Below are 20,237 nucleotides of genomic sequence, written 5' to 3'. Positions count from 1 at the left end.
TATTTGTTTTTTTATTAAAAATACAATAATAGTAACAATACTTTTGGATCACTTATTTGTTTTTTTTTTTACAGTGTTCGAATATAAAACTGTAAGTATTCATTGCTATTGCTATGATGGTTATATATATATATATATATATATCATTTTTACAGATTAAAACTACCTAGGTATATCTTAGTATATTTTGTCAGTTTTACTGTGTAAAAATTTAAAAATATTTGTAAATGTATAGGTTATTACTCGGTTATTAACAGACTAAAACTAGCTAAATTATGAATTTTTAGAATCTAAAAATTAAATTAAAAGTCAATCTTGTCTACGATTACTATTTGTTAAATTTATATGTTAAAGAAAGATCCTCTAAAAGATATTAATGATATTTTGATCAGCAAAGGAATTCCAATGACTGAAACAGAACGTCACGAAAATATAAAAACAAACATTTTAATATACTACTTGCGTCTTCCACACTAAAACGTGTATGACCGGTCGATTCACTTTTCCGCCAAACAAGAAAAGGGTAGACTCCCTTTACATTAAAACTATACCTGTTTGGTCTAATTACATGTTACCTATATAGCCTAATTTATATATACGGCTAGTACTAGCCGTTTTTACAAAAATCTTTCGAAGATTTTGTACGTATGGAAATTATTCAGTAGGTAGTAGTAGCAGTAGCAGTAGTAGTAGTAAGTGAGTACGTAAGGAAAGTCCAGTGTTTACAGTTTAAAAATACAAATATTGATAAAATCATTTACCTAATCACTGATGTCAATTGTGTGCTTAACACGACTGCCACGGTACTTTTCAGGATTGCGGTCTAAAAAGCCAACTAATTTAAATCAAATATTAAATTACATAGTAATCACAAAAATGGTTTTTTTTATTTTGAAGGTGAAGGTGTCCTTTAAAAGTCGGTTCAATAAAGTACCTTTCAGGTACGACATTTGATCTATTTATTTTTATTTTCGTATGACCGTAAAGAATGCAAATACAATATAACACAACTATAAATAAATACAGAGTTAAAAAATTAATTAAATTAAACAAATAGTTTCAAAATAAAATGTTAAGTTTTAGGTAACAATGTGTCACTAATTTATCCTTTCGTAATTTGATCTATAGAGTCGCTACACGAAGAAATCGGTTCTGCGGTTTGAAAGATACAGACAAAAAAAAAACACATCATTGTAAAATAACACAATATTGTATAATACATCCGCATCGAAGTTAAAATACCCAGAAACAACATTTTCTAACAAGATACAAAAATGATTTACCCAAGAAATTTGAAAATAATAATTTGTGTAAACAGTTATTAAATTTAAAATATCGTCGTTGCCGTGAAAAAACCTAATTCCCATTTGCTAAAACCTAATTGTTCAGGAGACACTAAAACATGTAAAACAATTTATAGTAACATAATACAGGTTTTATTTTTTATTTTTCATTTATTCTACAACAGAGATGGTACGTTGGATATTTTATCACATGATTGCTTATTTTTTTCCGTATCCAAGGATACCAAAACCTCAAAATCGTAAAATTGGCACATAGGAGGTTTTTCACGGCAACATTGAAGTGAAAAAAACTGTAAGCCTATTATGCTATAATATGTTTACTCTATGATACTATTAGTGATGATTGTTTTACGTTCACTTACAACAAGTAACATTTTATATCAAACAACAGTTTTTTTTTTTGAGGACATAACTCTTAAATTTGTTCTTCTTTGACTCTACTTTCCCTTTATGTATATGTATCTAAAAAAATAATTCAATTTGTGAGTAAGAATGTCAGATATAGGTGTAAAATATAGAAAATATCCCCGGAAATTAAAAAAAAAAAACGTTCTTTTTTTCAGTTTTAACTACTTTATTTTTCCACAAAACTGCAGCTTCCCATCCCCGACGCGACCGCGAGAGATCGTGCGGTGGTGGCTGTGCTGCTTTTGTTACGCTATTTGTTTTCGAACCATTAAACGTCAAATTTATATTCTTCTTAAGCGGCACTGCTGCAGTAAAACTTTGGGCCATCGAAGACGATGAATCAAAATTTTCCGGCCGTTTTCCCGTATAATGTCTGCGCGTGCCGAAACTTCACCAACCGGCAATAAGTCGGTGCTCCATCACCCTAACTTACACAATATATATTATAGAAGTGTAGCGAAAAGAAGTTAAACAAGAGATTATTATACTGAAGGCGTTTGTGTTTTTACTTCTCACTCGTTCGTACACCTATTCCTTTTTTCCCCGGACGTTTAAAATTCTGTCGGCGACTTGTTTTTACTTTTTCTATTCGCCCTCACTCAGTTATTTTTCACAGGCTCTCAAGACCTTTGGAAAATCCGATAAACTTTGATCGCCGTATTATTGTTGTTACACGGCCTGTCACCGTCCAGAAAATACTTGAAACTTTACCGAATCAACGATCGACAAACCTCCAACAATAAACATGTTATTTCACTAAGTACATTCATACTATTTTGTGTGTGTATAGCATATAAAATACAATCAATGCATTATTAACACATCATCATATATGTTATTTATATAAGTTGCAATGACTATTAACTCAATGAAATTAAATAGTATAAGGTATTTTTCGAATTAATACAAAATCAAATTTAAACCTGTGAAGTTAATTTTGACAAATACTATATTAAATAATTTATGTTTTTTTTTTTAATTTTAATTGTTTTGTCGTGTGTATTATGTAACAATGCCATTTATAATATCACTACAATGTAAAATTTATTTTTATTTTATGTATACTTTACAAATAGTACCTATACCTTTATAACTAACAATTTTTTTTTTTTTACCCCTAAGGTTAATGGTACAAGAATAACGACCAGTTGATTGTGTGTATTGATACATCTATATAGAGTATTAATTGTAAACTACTAAAAAACATTTTATGAATAAGGAGTTACATGTATTTATGAAAACAATATATACAAATAGTCACGAAACATTGTACTGTATGACGTTATCTGCAAAAAACCATAAAAGTTTGGCAAATTGGATTTCCGAAAGATTTAACAAAATGTTGAATAACAACAATGTGTCAATATTACGAAGGTACAGTTTGTACATTACATAGCTGAATAAACAACAGATAACTTGGCTAAAAATCAACAATGTGACAAAAGTTTTTTACATAAAAAAATTATATGACACGACAGTGAGTTGAAAAAATAAAATGTGTTGTAGTGTTTAATAAAAGTTAAAAATAATTATTATTTTATAAAAAAATATTCAAAGTTAATATTAAATGTTATTATAAACTAATTGTAATATTTAATACTATTTTAATAGAAATATCATGGAAGCGTGAATACGTTAAATTAAAAAAAATAATTAGAATTATCGACATTGATTATCGTTAGGAGTATGATCTCTGGGTATTAAAAATCTCCAGGGTAATTTAATGTGATATTGTAAAAGAGGAAACCGTAGGGGAAATTGACTAAACGCGTAATTCCTCTTAAACCGGCTCAGTTTCCAAAAGTATACTTTATAGACTTGTGCTTGTAGTTGGAAACTATTAAAAAATTTAATTTTTTTCGAAAACAAGAAAAATAGGCATTTCAGTTGGAATGACTTGATCTTTCCGGTTTTTAAAGATTTGACTATTTATTAAATTCGTTGCGTAGTAATGTCGGAGAAATAATGAGTAAAACAGTTGTAGTAGGAACGAGAAATATACATCTAGGACAAATGGCAAACGATAAAATGGTTAATATAGCGAAAATTATACTTATTTCTATTATTTAAAGCCGCACAAATCGTTATGTCGGATCGCACTCTCTTGGGCTCGGAGTATTGTAGACTCACCCGTACACGGCCGGCTGTAGCGAGGGGAGTATATCTCGTTTAATCTGTTTTATTACGTCATATGTTAACTATTGTCATTTTAGTCATTTTAGCAATGAGTTTGGTTTTATTTCATTTTAAAAGTGTAACCTTTTTCCTTTGGTGAAGTATATTTTAAAAGGTATTTTTGTTTGATATAGTCATTGAGTTTACTTGTAATAAGTTTTCGACATGGAAAATAGTCACTAAACTCCATAAAGCTACAAGCACAAATAGTCACCGACTTACCTAAGGTTTTAACTAACAATAAATAATTACTAACTCGTTTCTTAACAGTTAGGCGTGCTGGTTACGTATAAGCTTAGCTCTAGGTCAGAAGTGCAGGCTACCCTACAACAGGTGCAGGTTCCCTACGAGTTTAGGTGGTTTATACTGCAAATCGTAATTTTAGAGTAACACTCAATGTACTTAACAAAATAGACTTTAAGTTGTATGTGTGTTTATTGTGCGTATTGGGTAATACCTTACAGTTTATACGACAATAGCAGATGGTTTTCTAGCCACCTAGCCTCAGGGTTTTTTATATGTTTTTTAATTTGACGTTATCGCAGTTTCCTCAAGTAAAGAAAATGTGTGATGTCGGGGACACAGCGATACGGTTGGCTAAGCTAAATTTTACAAGCTCATTGGAGTGTTAAACTAAATAGAGTGGATCACACAAGAAGTCAAATGATAATATAAGACTCTTGACGGAAATTCCAGAAAAAGGAATTTATACTCCACTCACTATTATTTGCCACACCACGTCTGTCGTGTCTTCTTACATTACGACCCAACTAAAAACCAAAATACCAAAACCTAACACCAAAAGACTCTGCATTTGGTGGCAATAATGTTACAAGCGCTTTTTCTAATTTCTTTCTAATAAAATGACAACTAGTTTCTTCCGTGACACACCCTGTCGTTTTTAATTGTGACATCATTAAACACAATAAATAAATTAAATTTATTGCTCCTTGTCACCCCTTTTATAATATTTATTTGAAGTGAAACTTATAAATACGATGCGTGACAACTACTTTGTTATATTATTTGCCACCCACACATTCCCATAACTTAATTTAATTTAAAAAAAATGAAATCTTAAATTGTACAAAAATAAACGTAAATACAACGACAATAACAATATATTATGTTTATCAAAAAATATCACATGATAATAAAGTCATCTAAATACATAGACGATAATATAATGTAAAGCTCATTCAATAATCATGAATAATATTATATAGATTAAAAAATAATTACTATTAGTTATGGAAATAACTTAAATACTTAAATTTGAATGAGAAGAAGAAAATTATAGACGACCTTTTTTTAAAAAGCCCTAATTAAAAAAAATGTAAAACCTTAATGGAAACATGCATTTACTATAGTTTGTTCAAAATAAGAATCGACCTCGGTGGCTATCTGAAAGCCACGTAAAAACCCGGTTTTAGGTAGCCACCGAGGTCGATCTTATTTTAAACAGAGTATAGAAAAAAGGCTTTGTTACACACAAAACCAAAAATAGCCATTATCATTACTTTTAACAGAATTTAGTTAAGATTATCGTTTTAAAAAAAAGCAAAATAATAATATATATTAAAGTAACGACTAACGTTATTATTTTACCTCCATCAATAATGCCTATTATGCAAGTCAAATCAGATCAAACCTGCTGAAATAAAACAGTATTTATTAAGTTTATCAAGTGTAAAATTAATTAATTACATTTAATAAATAAATAACCAACTAAAGTGTCATCAACAAATATAGTAAACAAAAATTAATTTTTCTAAGAAAGTCTCATGTTTTACCTAGTTTAAATCCTCCCCCAACCCCCAAAAACCCTAATGTATATATACGCCGCTGTCCCAATTATTGAAATAATAAACATAATACAATAATTTATATTATTCTAATATATCGATCGGATAGACTGCGATAAAAGGTTATATTATATACAATAACTACATTAGTAATAAGTTATACGTCTATACTAAACATGAATATGAAATAGAACATACTATGGTATAACTACAGCTACTATTCATAGTATTTCAAACTCCAATCAATGTCTTTATGGTTTTTGTGTTGCAACCGAACTGAACGGAAATAGTATAAAAGGTGCATACAGTACCTACTAGTTGCATCCCGTTCCCAAGGCTAGGTGGTAGAACCAAATTTTATATACGAATTGCATCCCGATGGCTCCTAGTATAAGTTATTTAACCACGTTATTTATATTATGTAATTGTAAAATAAACGTAAATTTGCAAGAGATAGTATAATAATAATACACGGAAAAGACGTTAGATAATATTTAAAGACGTCTGGTGCATAATATTGTAGATGCAAGTCTCTTATTTAACGTTTTTTCAGAGCAAAATGTTTAATGTTTTTTCCAAAAATCCAACTTGCGGCGGTGGTGACAGCTGTAAATATATTATAGGCCAACTCACCCACGGTATATCATGGCTTCAATCAAATTGTCTTTATCATTTTGCCCCTCGTCCACGAGAAGAATCCCCTTCGGTTTCTATACACAATTGTTATTCCTTTCTTTTTCCCTTTCTATTTTTTTATTTTGCACACCGCGTTCGGTATAATTTGGTTTTGATACGAATTTGATAACGTCCCACCCGCTTTTAGCAAGTCAATTTCACACCACCACCACCCGGCCGGCCAGAGTCCTTTAGTTTCCAGTGGGTCGGACCTTTCGAAATTTAGAGAAAGCAGCGCTATACACGAGACATAGGGTGAATAACAATAACATGTTTAATTCTTTGAACCCGTAATTGCTTCGATCCAAAGAGACTCGCCTTATCGCGTAGCTTCCAAACGATAAATTCCGGATTTATCGTCAACACAAACCCTTATACGTTTTTGTATCTACAGCCGTATTCATACATTTCCGTGTCCCTTCCGAAAAGACCAAATGTAGTCACCGTTATCAATACCGGTACGACACTACACTACAAGTACTCATTCTTGAGTCGTGCGGTCTTACTGTAAACGATACTGAGGAAGGTATGAATATATTATTTTTTAGAATGTTTTATCTACATAAAAAATGTTGAGTTTTCCATAAAGTAATGCATTGTTAAATATTTTAACATTATTACTGGGCTGGTGGTCAATCGGAAAATCAAGAACTTTCCAGAGGAAGACGCATTTTGTGAAAACCAAGTTCGTTGCTATACTTTGGGCAGAATATCTCCGTAAACCGAAAATCGACTGAAAATTCGCCTATAGCTCTTCTTGGACGCCGAGAACATCTGCTTAGGCGCTAGGCGGGTCGTTTCGGGGCTATTGACGCCCTTGAAGTCACCGAATATGGCGAAATTAGAAAGAAAAGTATTTTGTGTATAAGTGAGTACAAGTCTTTTTTTCTGTACGAATAACACATCGAATCCCGGCGCTTTAAGTATCAGCAGATAGGGCGTGACTCAGCGATTACAACGCGCGGTCTCTCTAGCTACACTCCCCGCCTGGTTAGAGCCCTTAAAAGGCAAATTTGGGAAATTTTCCCAGCAAAAGTAGATTGTTGATTTGCATAGCAACGGCCACCGACAGCCGGCTATCAACTTAGCAACCGCGAATAGGGCAGTTATTTCGGAGAACGAGACGTCTTTCGGGCAATCCAACACCGAGAATCGATAGAGGCGGTAAGGTTATTACTTTTGTTAGTGTTTTAAGGCCCTAGAACCTCTCTAAGACCGATTTATCGACGAAAGCTACTATTTTACTCAAATAGTAGTAGATTTTGTTCCGAGGTCCGTTTTATATACAAAAACTTTAAAATGTCCATCGCGGACAGCGAAAGCAGTGTAATGTCTCGAAAGAAACTATGTTTGGAAGAAGCTAATGCTGCCAAGAGGAAGCATGAGACCGATGAGCGGAACTCTTCCTCCTCCTCTTCGACGGACTTAACAGTAGTTAATGAGAAGTCAAGGGCCACGAGAACCGACACTTATTGCAAGATAATCAGCGGACTCGACTGGTTTATGGAGTCAGCCAAGACGAACCTAAATCAGAAGAAGAACTTCAGTAAGCAGATTGTCAAGGGCATAACGGACTAAGCGACGGCTCTGAAGAGTTTGATCCAGGTGGAGGCTAAGTCCAACCTGCTGGAGAACAGAAGAGCGGCCAAGTCCACGTTATCGGTAAAGACGCTTGTAGAGGAGTTTACAAGGTGCAAAATTTGTACATGTGGCGCGATCTAACGGTCAAGCTTAAGTTACGTACATTTTTACATTTTTTGTGGCCAAAATACAATAACATATTTTTTTAATTTTCCGTATACCTATAATTGTACTTAATAAAAAAAATCATGGTGGTTATACGGACCGTAATGCTATAACATATCCATAATTCAATGTTTTTCAGGGGAGCGCAGAAAATAACACTAAATATTTTACAACAATAATGTCACAAGATAACACTCTGTACAAATGTTTTCATCAAACTAAGTTAAATAAAGTGAAGATATGTTTTTTTATGTTGAGCTCTATATAAAATAACAACTCACGCAGATATTTAAACGATGATATTTTCTGTAATGATTAGACAAATATTATTAATTATTCATTATTTTATAATATCTGTTTCAAGGTTTGAAAATATTACATGTATAATTGTTAAATATTTTATAATATTTTCGAGTTATAATTGAAGTCAACTATAACTGATTATTTTTTTATAGTATATAACTATCTACTACTTGGATTTAGGTGGCAGTTAGTATGCACAGAGTTTATAATATCCTTATTTCAAATACAAAGGATAATCAATAAATTCTTTGCAAATCGTTTATTAGACAAGTATAAAGATTTGCTTTTCTTTGTAGGATTTATGTAAGTCTTTCAAATATAAGTTTTTAATATAATTTATAGAATTTTGTCTTCTGTTCTTTTGTTTTTGCTGTTCTTGTATTCGACAAAAGCCGATATCAAATAACAGTAAAAATGTATATATGTCAGGCTGAAATTCAATTTTATCACTATACGACCATTCATGTTTTCAGAATCGTTTATAGTTAATGAACTTACATGCCTATGAGGTAGTAATTGATCTTTAGTAAAAATAGTTTTAAGCAAAGATTTCAGTAACAACCACCGACTTAACGAGTTGCCTGGCGACCATTAAACGCCACAATAATAGATTTGTCAATATAATACAAAACTTAGTGCGGGTGAACATTAACATTTAAAAATTATATCAATAGGTACAAATTAACATGGCAAAAAAATTAAATAATAAAACAAAGAAGTTGGTACCCGAAAGTTTAAATGAAAAGACAGATAAATTGATAAAGGCGGATACCGATAACCAAGAGACGGACAAAATTGAAAAAGTTTTAGAAGATAAAGGCCAAAATTCGTTTAACATTAAAGAACATCAGGTACTTTTATCATTTTCTTTAACATATAGATATAGGTTTTCTGTGTTTGAAAAGATCATTGTCATATTTAGTACTTTTAGACAAATGAGCGTTAACATTCTATTTCCCACAAGTTTTCTCTACATTATTTTAATATAATTATATTTTCCAAGTAATTTGACACACTTATTTCGATGATATTGCACAAGATACCAATTTTTCTAACCAAACAAAAATGTAAATATAATTTTTCAATGTCAAATTAGTAATACTTTGTAAGCTACCGAGTAACAAAATTAATATAATCTAAAAACACTGTTTTTTACTGTGTAAGAAATACCCAGTTTAAAATTAAATTAAATTACAAGCAAACTACGTAGTTTAGACATTTGTCTTTAACAAAAGTATACATCAAAACAAACATTTTAACCTCCTGTGTTCGGTGTTTTATGATATTTAATTATTTAGTAAGCTATAGTTTGTAGGTAATTTAAAGTATTACTCATATTTCCAAAAATAAAAACACTTGAGATAAAACGTTTATTTTAAATTGAAAATGACAAATTTATGACTTGCAATTACTTCGTGGCACTCAACGTGTTGATTTTGCCGCTTCAATTTGTTTTGCCTCCCTAAAAGCAACACATACCTTACTAGCAAGTTTGATTTTGTGTAAAAAGTTACTTGCGAGTAACCTTTTAAAAATTAATTTTCTTAATACTAATATTTAAGTAAAACAGTGTGTACTTATGGATTTTTTGGTTGTGAAAAAAGGAAACTCCAGGAAGTGTCCAGTGTTGTTATTATTTTACTACCAGCAGTGGATCGTCAAATATTTTTTGGTTTTGTATTTTAATGTGAAATCCTTTCGGTTTGCAGATTCGACAAGTACGGCTGAAAATGACTTGCGAAATGTTGGCAGGATTAACGAAAAAGAAATACGAACACGACCGAAAATATCGCGAGGAGTTGGACTGGAATCACCGTATACAATGCGACGGAACGCCCAACCCGAGGGTAGTGCAAGAATTAAATACTTATCTGTTTGTCTGGAGAGAAATGTACAAAGCTGGTGACAACCGAGACACTTATCTGGCCAAGTGTTTGGAAATATTCAAAATCATGGACGCTGTAGACGATGTAGTGGATTTGCCGCTGGACTTCAGTAAGGTATTCTTTAAGGTGCAACCGGTGTTAAATAAAATCATTTCACCCCAGTGTGTGGTTACAATATAATTTCAACGCGAGTTAACGAAGATAGCGAAAAATGCATTTACATAGGTTACTATCCTACTAGGTATATAGACTATTAAAATATTATTAGTTCATATTTTAATATTATTTCACAGAACTTAAAATGTTTACTATTTTTATCGAATTAATTAATCAGCGACAGCATTTCAAATCAGCTTTGTTAAAAAAATATAAAATAACTGGTGTTTTGGCAAAAGATGAAAACTTTTAATTGTATGTTTTTTTGTCTCGACTATACTGTTAATAGACTAATTTATTACAAAGAGTGATTAAAGAGCAAATATAATATAAAACCACTAGAACTAGCCTACTATGAAAATGGTATACTTCTCTTATTCTAAACTTAACTGAAAAAAACGTAATGTTTACTTATTTCGCTTTGCCTGAACACCACATAATTATTTTCAGTGTCTAAGTGCCTATATTAGTTATTGCATCATGTAACTAATAATAATAAATAAATATAATAAAATAATAATATTAGTAATATAGTGATAATAACCAATAATTAATAAATTACAGAACCTAACCTACCCCAACGTTGCAATTTTGTGCTTGTCTCGTGTATATAAATTCACGCCATTTTAATATACTATGTCTGTTATAGCTGTATTACTAAATACGAAGAGAGCACATCGTCAGCACTCAGCCTATTTAGCAAAGGACCTATCTCCGAAAAAATCAATTTTCGGTATATTACACTATTTGAAAGAAAAAAAACTGTGCGTCGACTGGTACAATAATGATTATATTTCAATGTTTTTTCTATGAAATGTGTGATAAACAGTAAGCAATTATTGTCGTTGAAATATGTAGAATAAATTAAACGGTTTTTTTCCATTTAGAGTGAAATTTGGTATTTTGGAGTTACGCCCATTGCTAAATAGACTGACGACATGGTACATTCAACATTTATTTACATTTGCTTCTTTATTGCAGCTATAGTTTTAATTCTCATTTATAAAAACTTATTATTTTTTTTTTTTTTTAATTGAGTTCAATCTTACATTAACACCCTTGTACAGCAACAATTTTAATAAGATTAATTGATGTTGCAGACAAGTACCAACTTCAGTGTTTCCGAGAAGCTAGGGACAATTTAGGAAGATTGCTAGTAGAAATCATTTACGACACGAGTTATCAGTTACTAAGCGACTACGAACTTCGGATGAATCAAATAGACTTGGAAACTGTATCGTACCAGCAGTTATGCGATGCTTTTGCTATTGGCCTGTATGCTGTTTGCTATAAGCCTAGACTGATGACGGACAACCGAGAGGCGCCCAAATGTGATTTTCCTGATAGCCTGGTGTCGGTCGAGGTGCCGGCTCATCTGTCACAAACTTATATGGCGGTGATGGCACTGTGGCTGCGTTGGGACCCGTACACGGATAGAATGTTAGCCTTCGACGTTTCTCTCTCACCAGACTTAGACGATCGAAATCTTCATCAGTTTATGGCAGACAAGTGGGACGCGAGAGAACAGCTGAAAAAAGACATCGAAAAAGAAAAAGCTAAAGCGGAGAAACAATGGTGGATGGCCAAAATGGAAGAGAAGCTCAAAGTGTTTGCGGACGTAGATCGAAGCCATTATCCGGACGACCTCAAAACATATTTGGCCGAGAAAGAGGGCAAGAGTACGAAAATAAACGTGCCGTATACGATGTCAGTAGACGAAATTGTAGGCGACGAAGCAGAAGAAGAATCGCAAGCTGAAGAACACGAAGACCGCGAAGAACACACTAACCCGGAGCCAAAAGCGGAACCGATCAAGGAGATTGAAACCAAAATAACTAGTCCAATTTATATTAAAAGGTCTTTGAGCGAAGAACTCGAAAAAATCAAATTCGAACAAATTGAAAAAGTGGCGAACTCTTTGAAATATTTAGAAAAACCTAACGAACTCAATCCTAGAAGGTATTTTACTCTTTTCAACACCGCAAAGGTTACGAAAAACACTTTTTAATCTACGTGTATCCGATTTAAAATGATAATTTTATCGTTATGTTAACCAGCAATTATTCTATCCACAGACACATAAACGCGTAAACACGAAAACCGACAAGGTCTGACGTTATTTATTTATTTAACTGTATTTTCAGATATTGGATAATCGGAGGTGCTTTTACCGTTGAAATGTGGAAACTGCCAATGCAGCCAGTACAACACAAAGACGGTACCGTAGTAGTTCTGATCATTGGGTCATCCGCACTCCAACCCATAGAATATTTTGAAAAGTACGAGCCACTACAGTTGTCTTCGATAGTTTTTTCTTCGACATCCTCCGAGGACGAGGAAACAGACGTAAAAAAACAAAACCAAGAAGCTCTTCGCAGGCTCGTCCTGATAACGATTAAATTGCCAGAGAACGTGCTTTGGTTTGAGAATCCGAAGCCTGCCATGTGGAATGAAGAGAAAAAAGTCTGGACTACAGATAATATTTACGACATCAGGTAAATTGCTCGAAATAATCATACATATTATATAAAAACTAAAAAATTTTCACAATGTAATCCAGCTTCAATTTGTGCAATCTTGCACTCACATTATATGTTAACGATATCATATTTTTTTAATTATTTTAACGTTAAAACAGCCAAAGTTCATTCCAGTATGTACATCAATTAGCCAAGTAAAACGACGTGAATTCCAAAAACTAAAACCTCAATACGGTTACAGATAGATTACCCATTTTTTTATTATTCTTAATACGCGTAATCCATCACTCAATTTTTTAATCGCATGTGTGTTCGTTTATTCTTCCTTATAGTGGATATTATTATAGAAAATGAGTGCGATCATCCAAATCGCCTAACTCTACGTTTCTTCTCCATTATTCTATACACTTCCCGAGTTTTTATTTGGAGCATACATTACGATATAGATTTCTTTTTCAGTACACCCGAACCTCTAAATCTCTCTTACTCGGTTTACAATTTAATTTTCCTCTCAACTTTGAAACTAAATTTGAAAAGTCAATAGCAATGGGTAGAATTTAGATTTAAAACTGGTGGTTTTAACCCAAAAAAGACGAATTGCCATGTCATTAAAAAAATGTAACGTTTTCGTGGACAGGTTCAACGAGGAAAAACAGACGGTATCGTTTCGAGCGGGCCGTATGGGCTCTTTCGGGTTAGCCGTCAATCGTTATTCCAACTTTCCGTTTCAGTCATGGGAAATACGGCCGGAAGGAACGACCGCCGATGCCGGCGTGATACTTTCAATAACGGCGGCCACAGTACTGGTGGAGTTTTCTGTGCGCGGAGACCACGCGGCCATGGTGCAACTGCAGAACGCTACCACAGTCGCTCTGCAGGAAATCGTTGGCACGTACTATAGACCGGACAGACTGGTTCGCATGTTGCACAGGGGAGGCGTTAACCTGTTCCCAGCACCGGACGCCCGGTACTACGTGGACGGCAACCGGCCACCGAAACACGCGGTGGTCGAACGACATCTCTACCACTGTGCCGCCGCTCTGAGCAACAGCCACCAGTTCACTGCATCGCGATGGAACGTGCACGTGGGCCCCGACCGGATGGTGCTGCAGATGAAAGAAATAGGCGAAGGAGGCCCTTACAAGATGGTGATGGTCACGCCAGAACGGGCCGTGTTCTTAAAGTGCAACGAGGTGAGCCAAGCATTCTCCGAAGAACCAGAGCCACGGTGTCCGTTTGCCCCAGATCTGTACTCATTGGTAGAAGACACCTGCCCGGACGATGTCAGTGCCAAGATTATCGATGCCGATTACAAAACCGTTGAAACGCTGTATTTTTTGATGGACAAAATTAAATTTTTAAGCTATTCATAATATTTTATCGCTTACAAAACTATTTTAAACCTGACCAGTTTGGGAAAATGTTCACAGTTTATATGTTCATTTATTAAAGGAAAAATTGTAGGTAATAGCGGATAAAAAACTTGTTTAAATCCATTTTAATCGTGTCAAATTATTTTTAGATTAAATTGTATTAGGGCTGAAACTTTCGACATCCGAATTTACACAAAATAATAGATAGCTTGCATATTATACTTAATGCAAGTACTAATCTGCAAATATTAATTACACGGAAACATCAAAATCGAGCATTTTTTTTATGGTTGTTTTTTGTATCTTACAAAATAAAGTAAAACATTTGAAGTTTAAATTATAATAGTATAAACATTATAATTACTTTATGTAAAAATTCTATCCTCATTAATGACAATAACAGGTACCATCAAGTTAAAGGAATACAGTAAGTGACTTACTTAATACTTGGCAAGTCCTGTCATATAACGTTACTCATCAATATTTGAATCTCCACGTGAACAGTAAACTAAAAATGTACCTATTGTCTTTTTAAACAGTCATAACTTATAACCGAATATAAATATTGATAAATTGTCATAAATGCCAATTATACTAATTCTTTATTCTATGGCGAAAGTACAATAATATACTCAATGCCAAACTTCAGTGTTGCCAATTATCGTACAATAAAAACCACTTAGGTACACATCCCCAATTTTATGGATTATTTGTAATTTATTTTCTATCGGCTTTAAATAGAATGCACAAGCATCACGTAAGGTGTATTTATCATTATAATCCATCTTAATTTCACGGGAAGCGGTTAACTATCGGTTAACTTCCTCGAAGCGATTAAATCTTACTTTCAACAGCAATCATTTTTAAAGAAACTGCCACTACTCATAGCTTATTTTAAAGAAAAAGTATCAATCTATATTTAAATAATTTAAGTCTATTTGAGCAAACGCTCTATCACACTCGTAATACAACCATTTAATCAATGTAATTGATTTTACTAGGCATTTATTTGCATTTTACTATGCACAAATAAGTAGTACTATTGTAACGCAGAAATGCGATGCAAGACTCAACTAGAGCAATTTGTTATAAAACCGTTGTTATTTAAGTTATAGAACACCAAATTGCGTTTTCCTTTTTTCAAGTAGTTTCTTCAGTCAAGACTATGTTTTATTTCCTATGACGCTTTGCCACTTATTGAATAACTTATTAAAAAAAAAAAAAATCTCAAAAATATTCACTTGAACAAAAGTTATTTAATTTGTCAAATCTTTGTGAGCCACCCTGTATATAAGTCATAGGACACGTACGAGTTGTAATTTAAATTTTGAAAATTGTAGCTCCATAGATATTGTAGAAGTCTTCCTCTTTCAAACATAAAAAAAGTTATCTTATATTGTTTTATATGAGGAATGTATTTAAGCAAAAAATTGCACTGGTGCGATTTAACGAGTTAAATATAAATTTAAAAAAAAATAGGTGTAATACCCATTTATTTCAAACTTAAAAAATGTAATAAATATACCATGATGACTACAGCAAACAAAAATAAAATGTAACTCACAAATTACTAAAACTCATTTAGAAATGTGTTGAAACTCGAACAATTCCTGTACATTTTGATGAAAATAAAAATGGTTATAACTTATAAAAAACAAACTCAAAATATACTTTACAGTGTTTAATTATATATAAAAAAAATACTTAAAAATAATTTTACATTAGTTATCACCGAAATAAATTGAATAAGAATATTTTTGTCATTTTAAATATTGACTATTCCATATAAAGTAAAAAGAAAAATAATTCATAACAGTATAAATGACAGTAGCAGCTACAGTACGTACAATATTTTAAACTCATATGTCGAAAGAAGCATTTGAACATGCTACTGGTAATAAATAAGATATACTAGCACTTTGTTATAATATGCTTTCTATAAATAAAAATGATTGATTAATAATCAACATGTATTTTACAAATGTTTAGGTTTAAGATTAAATGTAAATAGACCTATCGTGAAAAGAAATTATTGTTCTTTTTTTTATCATTTGATTCATACACATCAGATGACCATTATTCACAATGTATGGTAAGCGCCACCACGTCCCAAATAGAAGAATCGGTAACCAACAAATCCAACGGCAACAATGCCAAAGGCAAGAACCATACCACCTAAAAAATAAAATTATACATTTTATACATTTCAACAACTATAGTAAAAAAATATAATATATTGAGTCTTACCTAAGAAACTCGGACCATCCCATTTTCTAGGCTGAGCAGGCTCTGGGGACACAGTAGTAGTGCTATTGGGGCTAGGACTCGGAGTAGGTGATGGTCTTGGGGTTGTTGTTGATGGCACGGGTGCGGGTGTAGTTGTAGTTGTATTCGGTTTTGATGTAGTTGATGGTGGCGTAGTTGTAGATGTAGTTGTATTTGGCGAAGCTGTTGTTGTTATATTAGGGTTTAGAGTAGTAGGTGTAGGAGGTTTAGAAGTTGTAATATTTGTAGTTGTAGTAGTCGGTACAATAGTACTGGTATTTTTTGCTGGTTCTGGTGCAATATCTAGAATTATAATAAATCGTTAGGTAATGAACAAAACAACCAAAAAAACATAGTTACATTACAATATTCAACCAACTAAAATCCTACTATTAGGAGTTCCTACTATTAGGAGTACCTACTAACGATACAATTTATTAGACTTAACTTAGATTAAGCTTCATTAGATATAAAAAAACAATTCCTACAATTATACAATCTAACAATGCAATAGTAAATCTGAAAATGTAATTTTTCACAAGTTTATTTGAAATTAGTCTTATTACTTTTTTAATTACTTCCTCCAATTACATACAATGAACATTTAAAATTTTAAATTATTATAATTCAATTTGGAAAGCGTACAAATTTAAAATGGAAAAGAACCAATCTGAAAAGTAATTTATTTTCATGGCAAAAAGTGACATATAAGTTATTGAAACTAAAAGCGAAAACATATTAGCATTTAATATAAAATATGTTAAAATATACTAGTTTTTGTAAAAATAATGAAGCTTAATGCTTACTACAACAGTTGTCAATAATATATTCTATTAAAAATTAATCTTACTATACATTTTGACTGATCTATAATTAATTATAAATATTGATCATTTTTAAAAATATTAAGCAATTGATGGCGTAGACGAGGCGAGAAATGCTGCGCAATGTTATTTTTGTGTGCGAGTACTATTCAAATGCATTTCCCCTACACCTGATCTATAAAAACCTAGCAACTCTAAAAGTAATTAATCTAAACTAGTTTTTAACCACTAAACACTTTTAGTACCTAAATTTATTCTTCCTCTTATAATAGAACAAAATATATAAATACGTTATCATTTGAGTCTCAGCATTTATTAGAGGTCTGAAAAGTACTAAAAAAAAAATCAACTTAGTAGACCAACTATAAATTTTTTTAATTGACAGAATACAAAATATGCAACTAATTTTTACAGTAAAATAGTTAATTTTCAAAATTTAACGGGAAAGAGAAAATGCCGATTATTCTTACATAATTTTTGCAAAAACTAAATCCAATATAAGTAAATCAGTACAATGGAATGAAGCATAGTGGAGACGGACCGTATTGGGGCAGGGGAGGTCCAGGTTTATATGAATTATTTTAACTGAGTGATAAAATTATTTTATTCAAATGAACGATTCAATGTGAATCTGTAATGGTAGAAATAAAAATATTAACACATTGTATTTAATAACAATAATGTTCTTACAAATGTATTTTAAGTACTAAGGTGGATACAATTAGGTTGATCGACTGACTATAATCATTTATTTCGGTAGTTACCTATGTATCATAATTCATAATTAACAATATAATGAAAATATTTACAAACACATGTTGACTCACATATAGCAATCTAGAAATTGACTACGATCAAAGTATAATTTTTCCCTTTATTTTTGTTATTTACCCTACATTAGATCAACCTTTGGTCTAATTTTCAGACTTTAAATTTTCAAACTTCATCTAAAAAAAATTATAAAAGATAAGTCACCACCTTTCCCCAGACAGGATTTATAGTATTTTTTTTGTTTTGCAACGTTTATTGGTAGTACTATATCTTAGGAAAATTCCATTCAAATTTAGAACTAATTAGACTATTTTTTATAAAGTAATAGCACACCATAATTTTTAGTGGAAAAATATATACACTTTTAAGGGTTTTTCTTGTTCTTGAAGGGGAAAGAGTGGTCTTAGCTCCGCACTGAAGCTTAAAGGCTGCCCAAAGTAAAAATAATGTTTTATATTATTTTATAAAAAAATATTTATTTTATAAGTTTATTCTGTCAACAACGTGCATTAATATTAAGATAAAATAACAAGAAGATGATAGGGAATAATAATTTATTTTTAAACAACATCAAAACAAAAAAAATCCCAAGAAAACAACTTTATATTTGACTATATTTTAAAATATATATATATATATATATATAGAGAGAGAGAGAGAGAGAGAAACAAGAGAGATAAGAAAACAAATATTGAATTTTATGCTCATTTATTTTTATCTACATAAATATGAATTTAAATAGTCTGATGTCAATAGGTTTCTTTGTTTATTACAACAATAATTATAAGTAAAAACCTATTTTTTTAAATATTTAAAAAATTATCAAAATCAAAGCATCACATTGTTGTGACGAAAAACAAATTATACGCAAGTCATTTAGAAAAAAATGAAATCGCCACTGAATCTGATATTATCTATGAATGCAAAAGCCTAGTTTTGTGGCTCCATCAAGGTTGACGCATCACAATACGATAATAATATTATTATATGCGTTGGTATATTTTTTAAACAAATGTAACTGTTTTTGCTAGCACAAGCAAGCTACTAAACAGTTGTGGCCTATTAGTTTAACCTTGGATGATACAAGTGAGCTGTGAACAAACGGAAACCACTCTTAACAGCCAACATGCATATAACTACACAATAGACCAAGTTACAGCCAATCAATACACAACTGTCGGCTAAATATGGAAAAATTAACAGCTAACGTTTATCAAGCGAAATAACAACCCACCCCACCGCCGAAACCAGTATAAAGTGTAATCTACAATATTGAGCTTATCGCGTAAACTAACTTGTGCAAGCGCGCGAAAGTTAATACGCAATAGCTTTGAAAACCAATTGAAATGTAAAAACAAAGCACGATGTAAATTTGTTATACAGTCGACTGACAAAAACCGCACTCGAGTGTGCGATTATGAACCGCACATGGACATTTTTATTATTGACCTTGATTTCGTAAACGATACAATGGACGATCGTGATACTCACTCAGTGGGTGCGTGTAGCTATCTTTGGGGTCGGGCACAGACGTTTGTATGGAACCTGCATAACACGCAACCGTGAATAATAAGACTGCACTCGCCTTCAGCAGCAACATGATCGACTTTTGCGTTACACTAGTTGACGACGATGTATTATTAAAACGAATCGCTAGTCAATACCAGCGTGTGTTAGCGTCGCCGGTCGATGGGCCGTAAGGCAAAAGTTAAATTAGCGTCGGCGGTAGAGTTACTAGAAATCTGCGGCCTGCGCTAAGCCAAATGACGACAGTGCGTGGACGTTGGAAATTGAAAACGTAATAAGAGAACAGTGGCGGCCTGCGGTTGAGCTGACGACACCAAATTGTTTTTTTGCGATTGGACAAATCAGCTGTGCCGACGTCCTGTCACAAAAACCCGTCATGGAACACACGATAACCGCCATGGAAACAACGGTTACCGCCGTTCTGCGACCGACGCGTATCACGAAAACCCGCTTATAACCAGGGAAAATAAAAAATTAAAGAACGGATAGGCCACGGTCCAGTCGCCCGAGAACAACGCGCTCTAGTTGTGAAAACGCGG

The 20,237-nt window shown here is 32.4% G+C and overlaps 2 protein-coding genes across 2 annotated transcripts; one reads left to right on the top strand and one right to left on the bottom strand.

Annotated features, from left to right (window-relative positions):
- The first annotated feature begins 9,102 nt into the window (after positions 1-9,102).
- Positions 9,103-14,549, top strand: LOC126839301 (dynein axonemal intermediate chain 7-like). The gene is made up of 5 exons (XM_050574539.1): positions 9,103-9,267; positions 10,126-10,416; positions 11,564-12,417; positions 12,603-12,953; positions 13,576-14,549. Exons 1-5 carry the CDS (start codon positions 9,103-9,105, stop codon positions 14,309-14,311), a joined length of 2,397 nt encoding a protein of 798 aa, XP_050430496.1. The 3' UTR covers positions 14,312-14,549.
- A 1,428-nt stretch (positions 14,550-15,977) lies between these two features.
- On the bottom strand, positions 15,978-20,006 carry LOC126838765 (integumentary mucin C.1-like). The gene is made up of 3 exons (XM_050573452.1): positions 19,663-20,006; positions 16,559-16,879; positions 15,978-16,486 (listed from the first exon to the last, which is right to left on the bottom strand). The coding sequence occupies exons 1-3, from the start codon at positions 19,769-19,771 to the stop codon at positions 16,392-16,394; spliced, it is 525 nt and encodes a 174-aa protein (XP_050429409.1). The 5' UTR covers positions 19,772-20,006; the 3' UTR covers positions 15,978-16,391.
- Between the last annotated feature and the right edge of the window lie 231 nt (positions 20,007-20,237).

The sequence above is a fragment of the Adelges cooleyi genome, unplaced genomic scaffold, assembly GCF_023614345.1.
Source record: "Adelges cooleyi isolate 19-005CV unplaced genomic scaffold, UGA_ACOO_1.1 ACOO_flye_CR_arks_rails_tigmint_CR_PRNA_30, whole genome shotgun sequence".
Lineage (NCBI taxonomy): Eukaryota > Metazoa > Arthropoda > Insecta > Hemiptera > Adelgidae > Adelges > Adelges cooleyi.
Note: the sequence above shows the minus strand (reverse complement) of the source record. Positions and strands in the feature narration are given on the sequence as shown.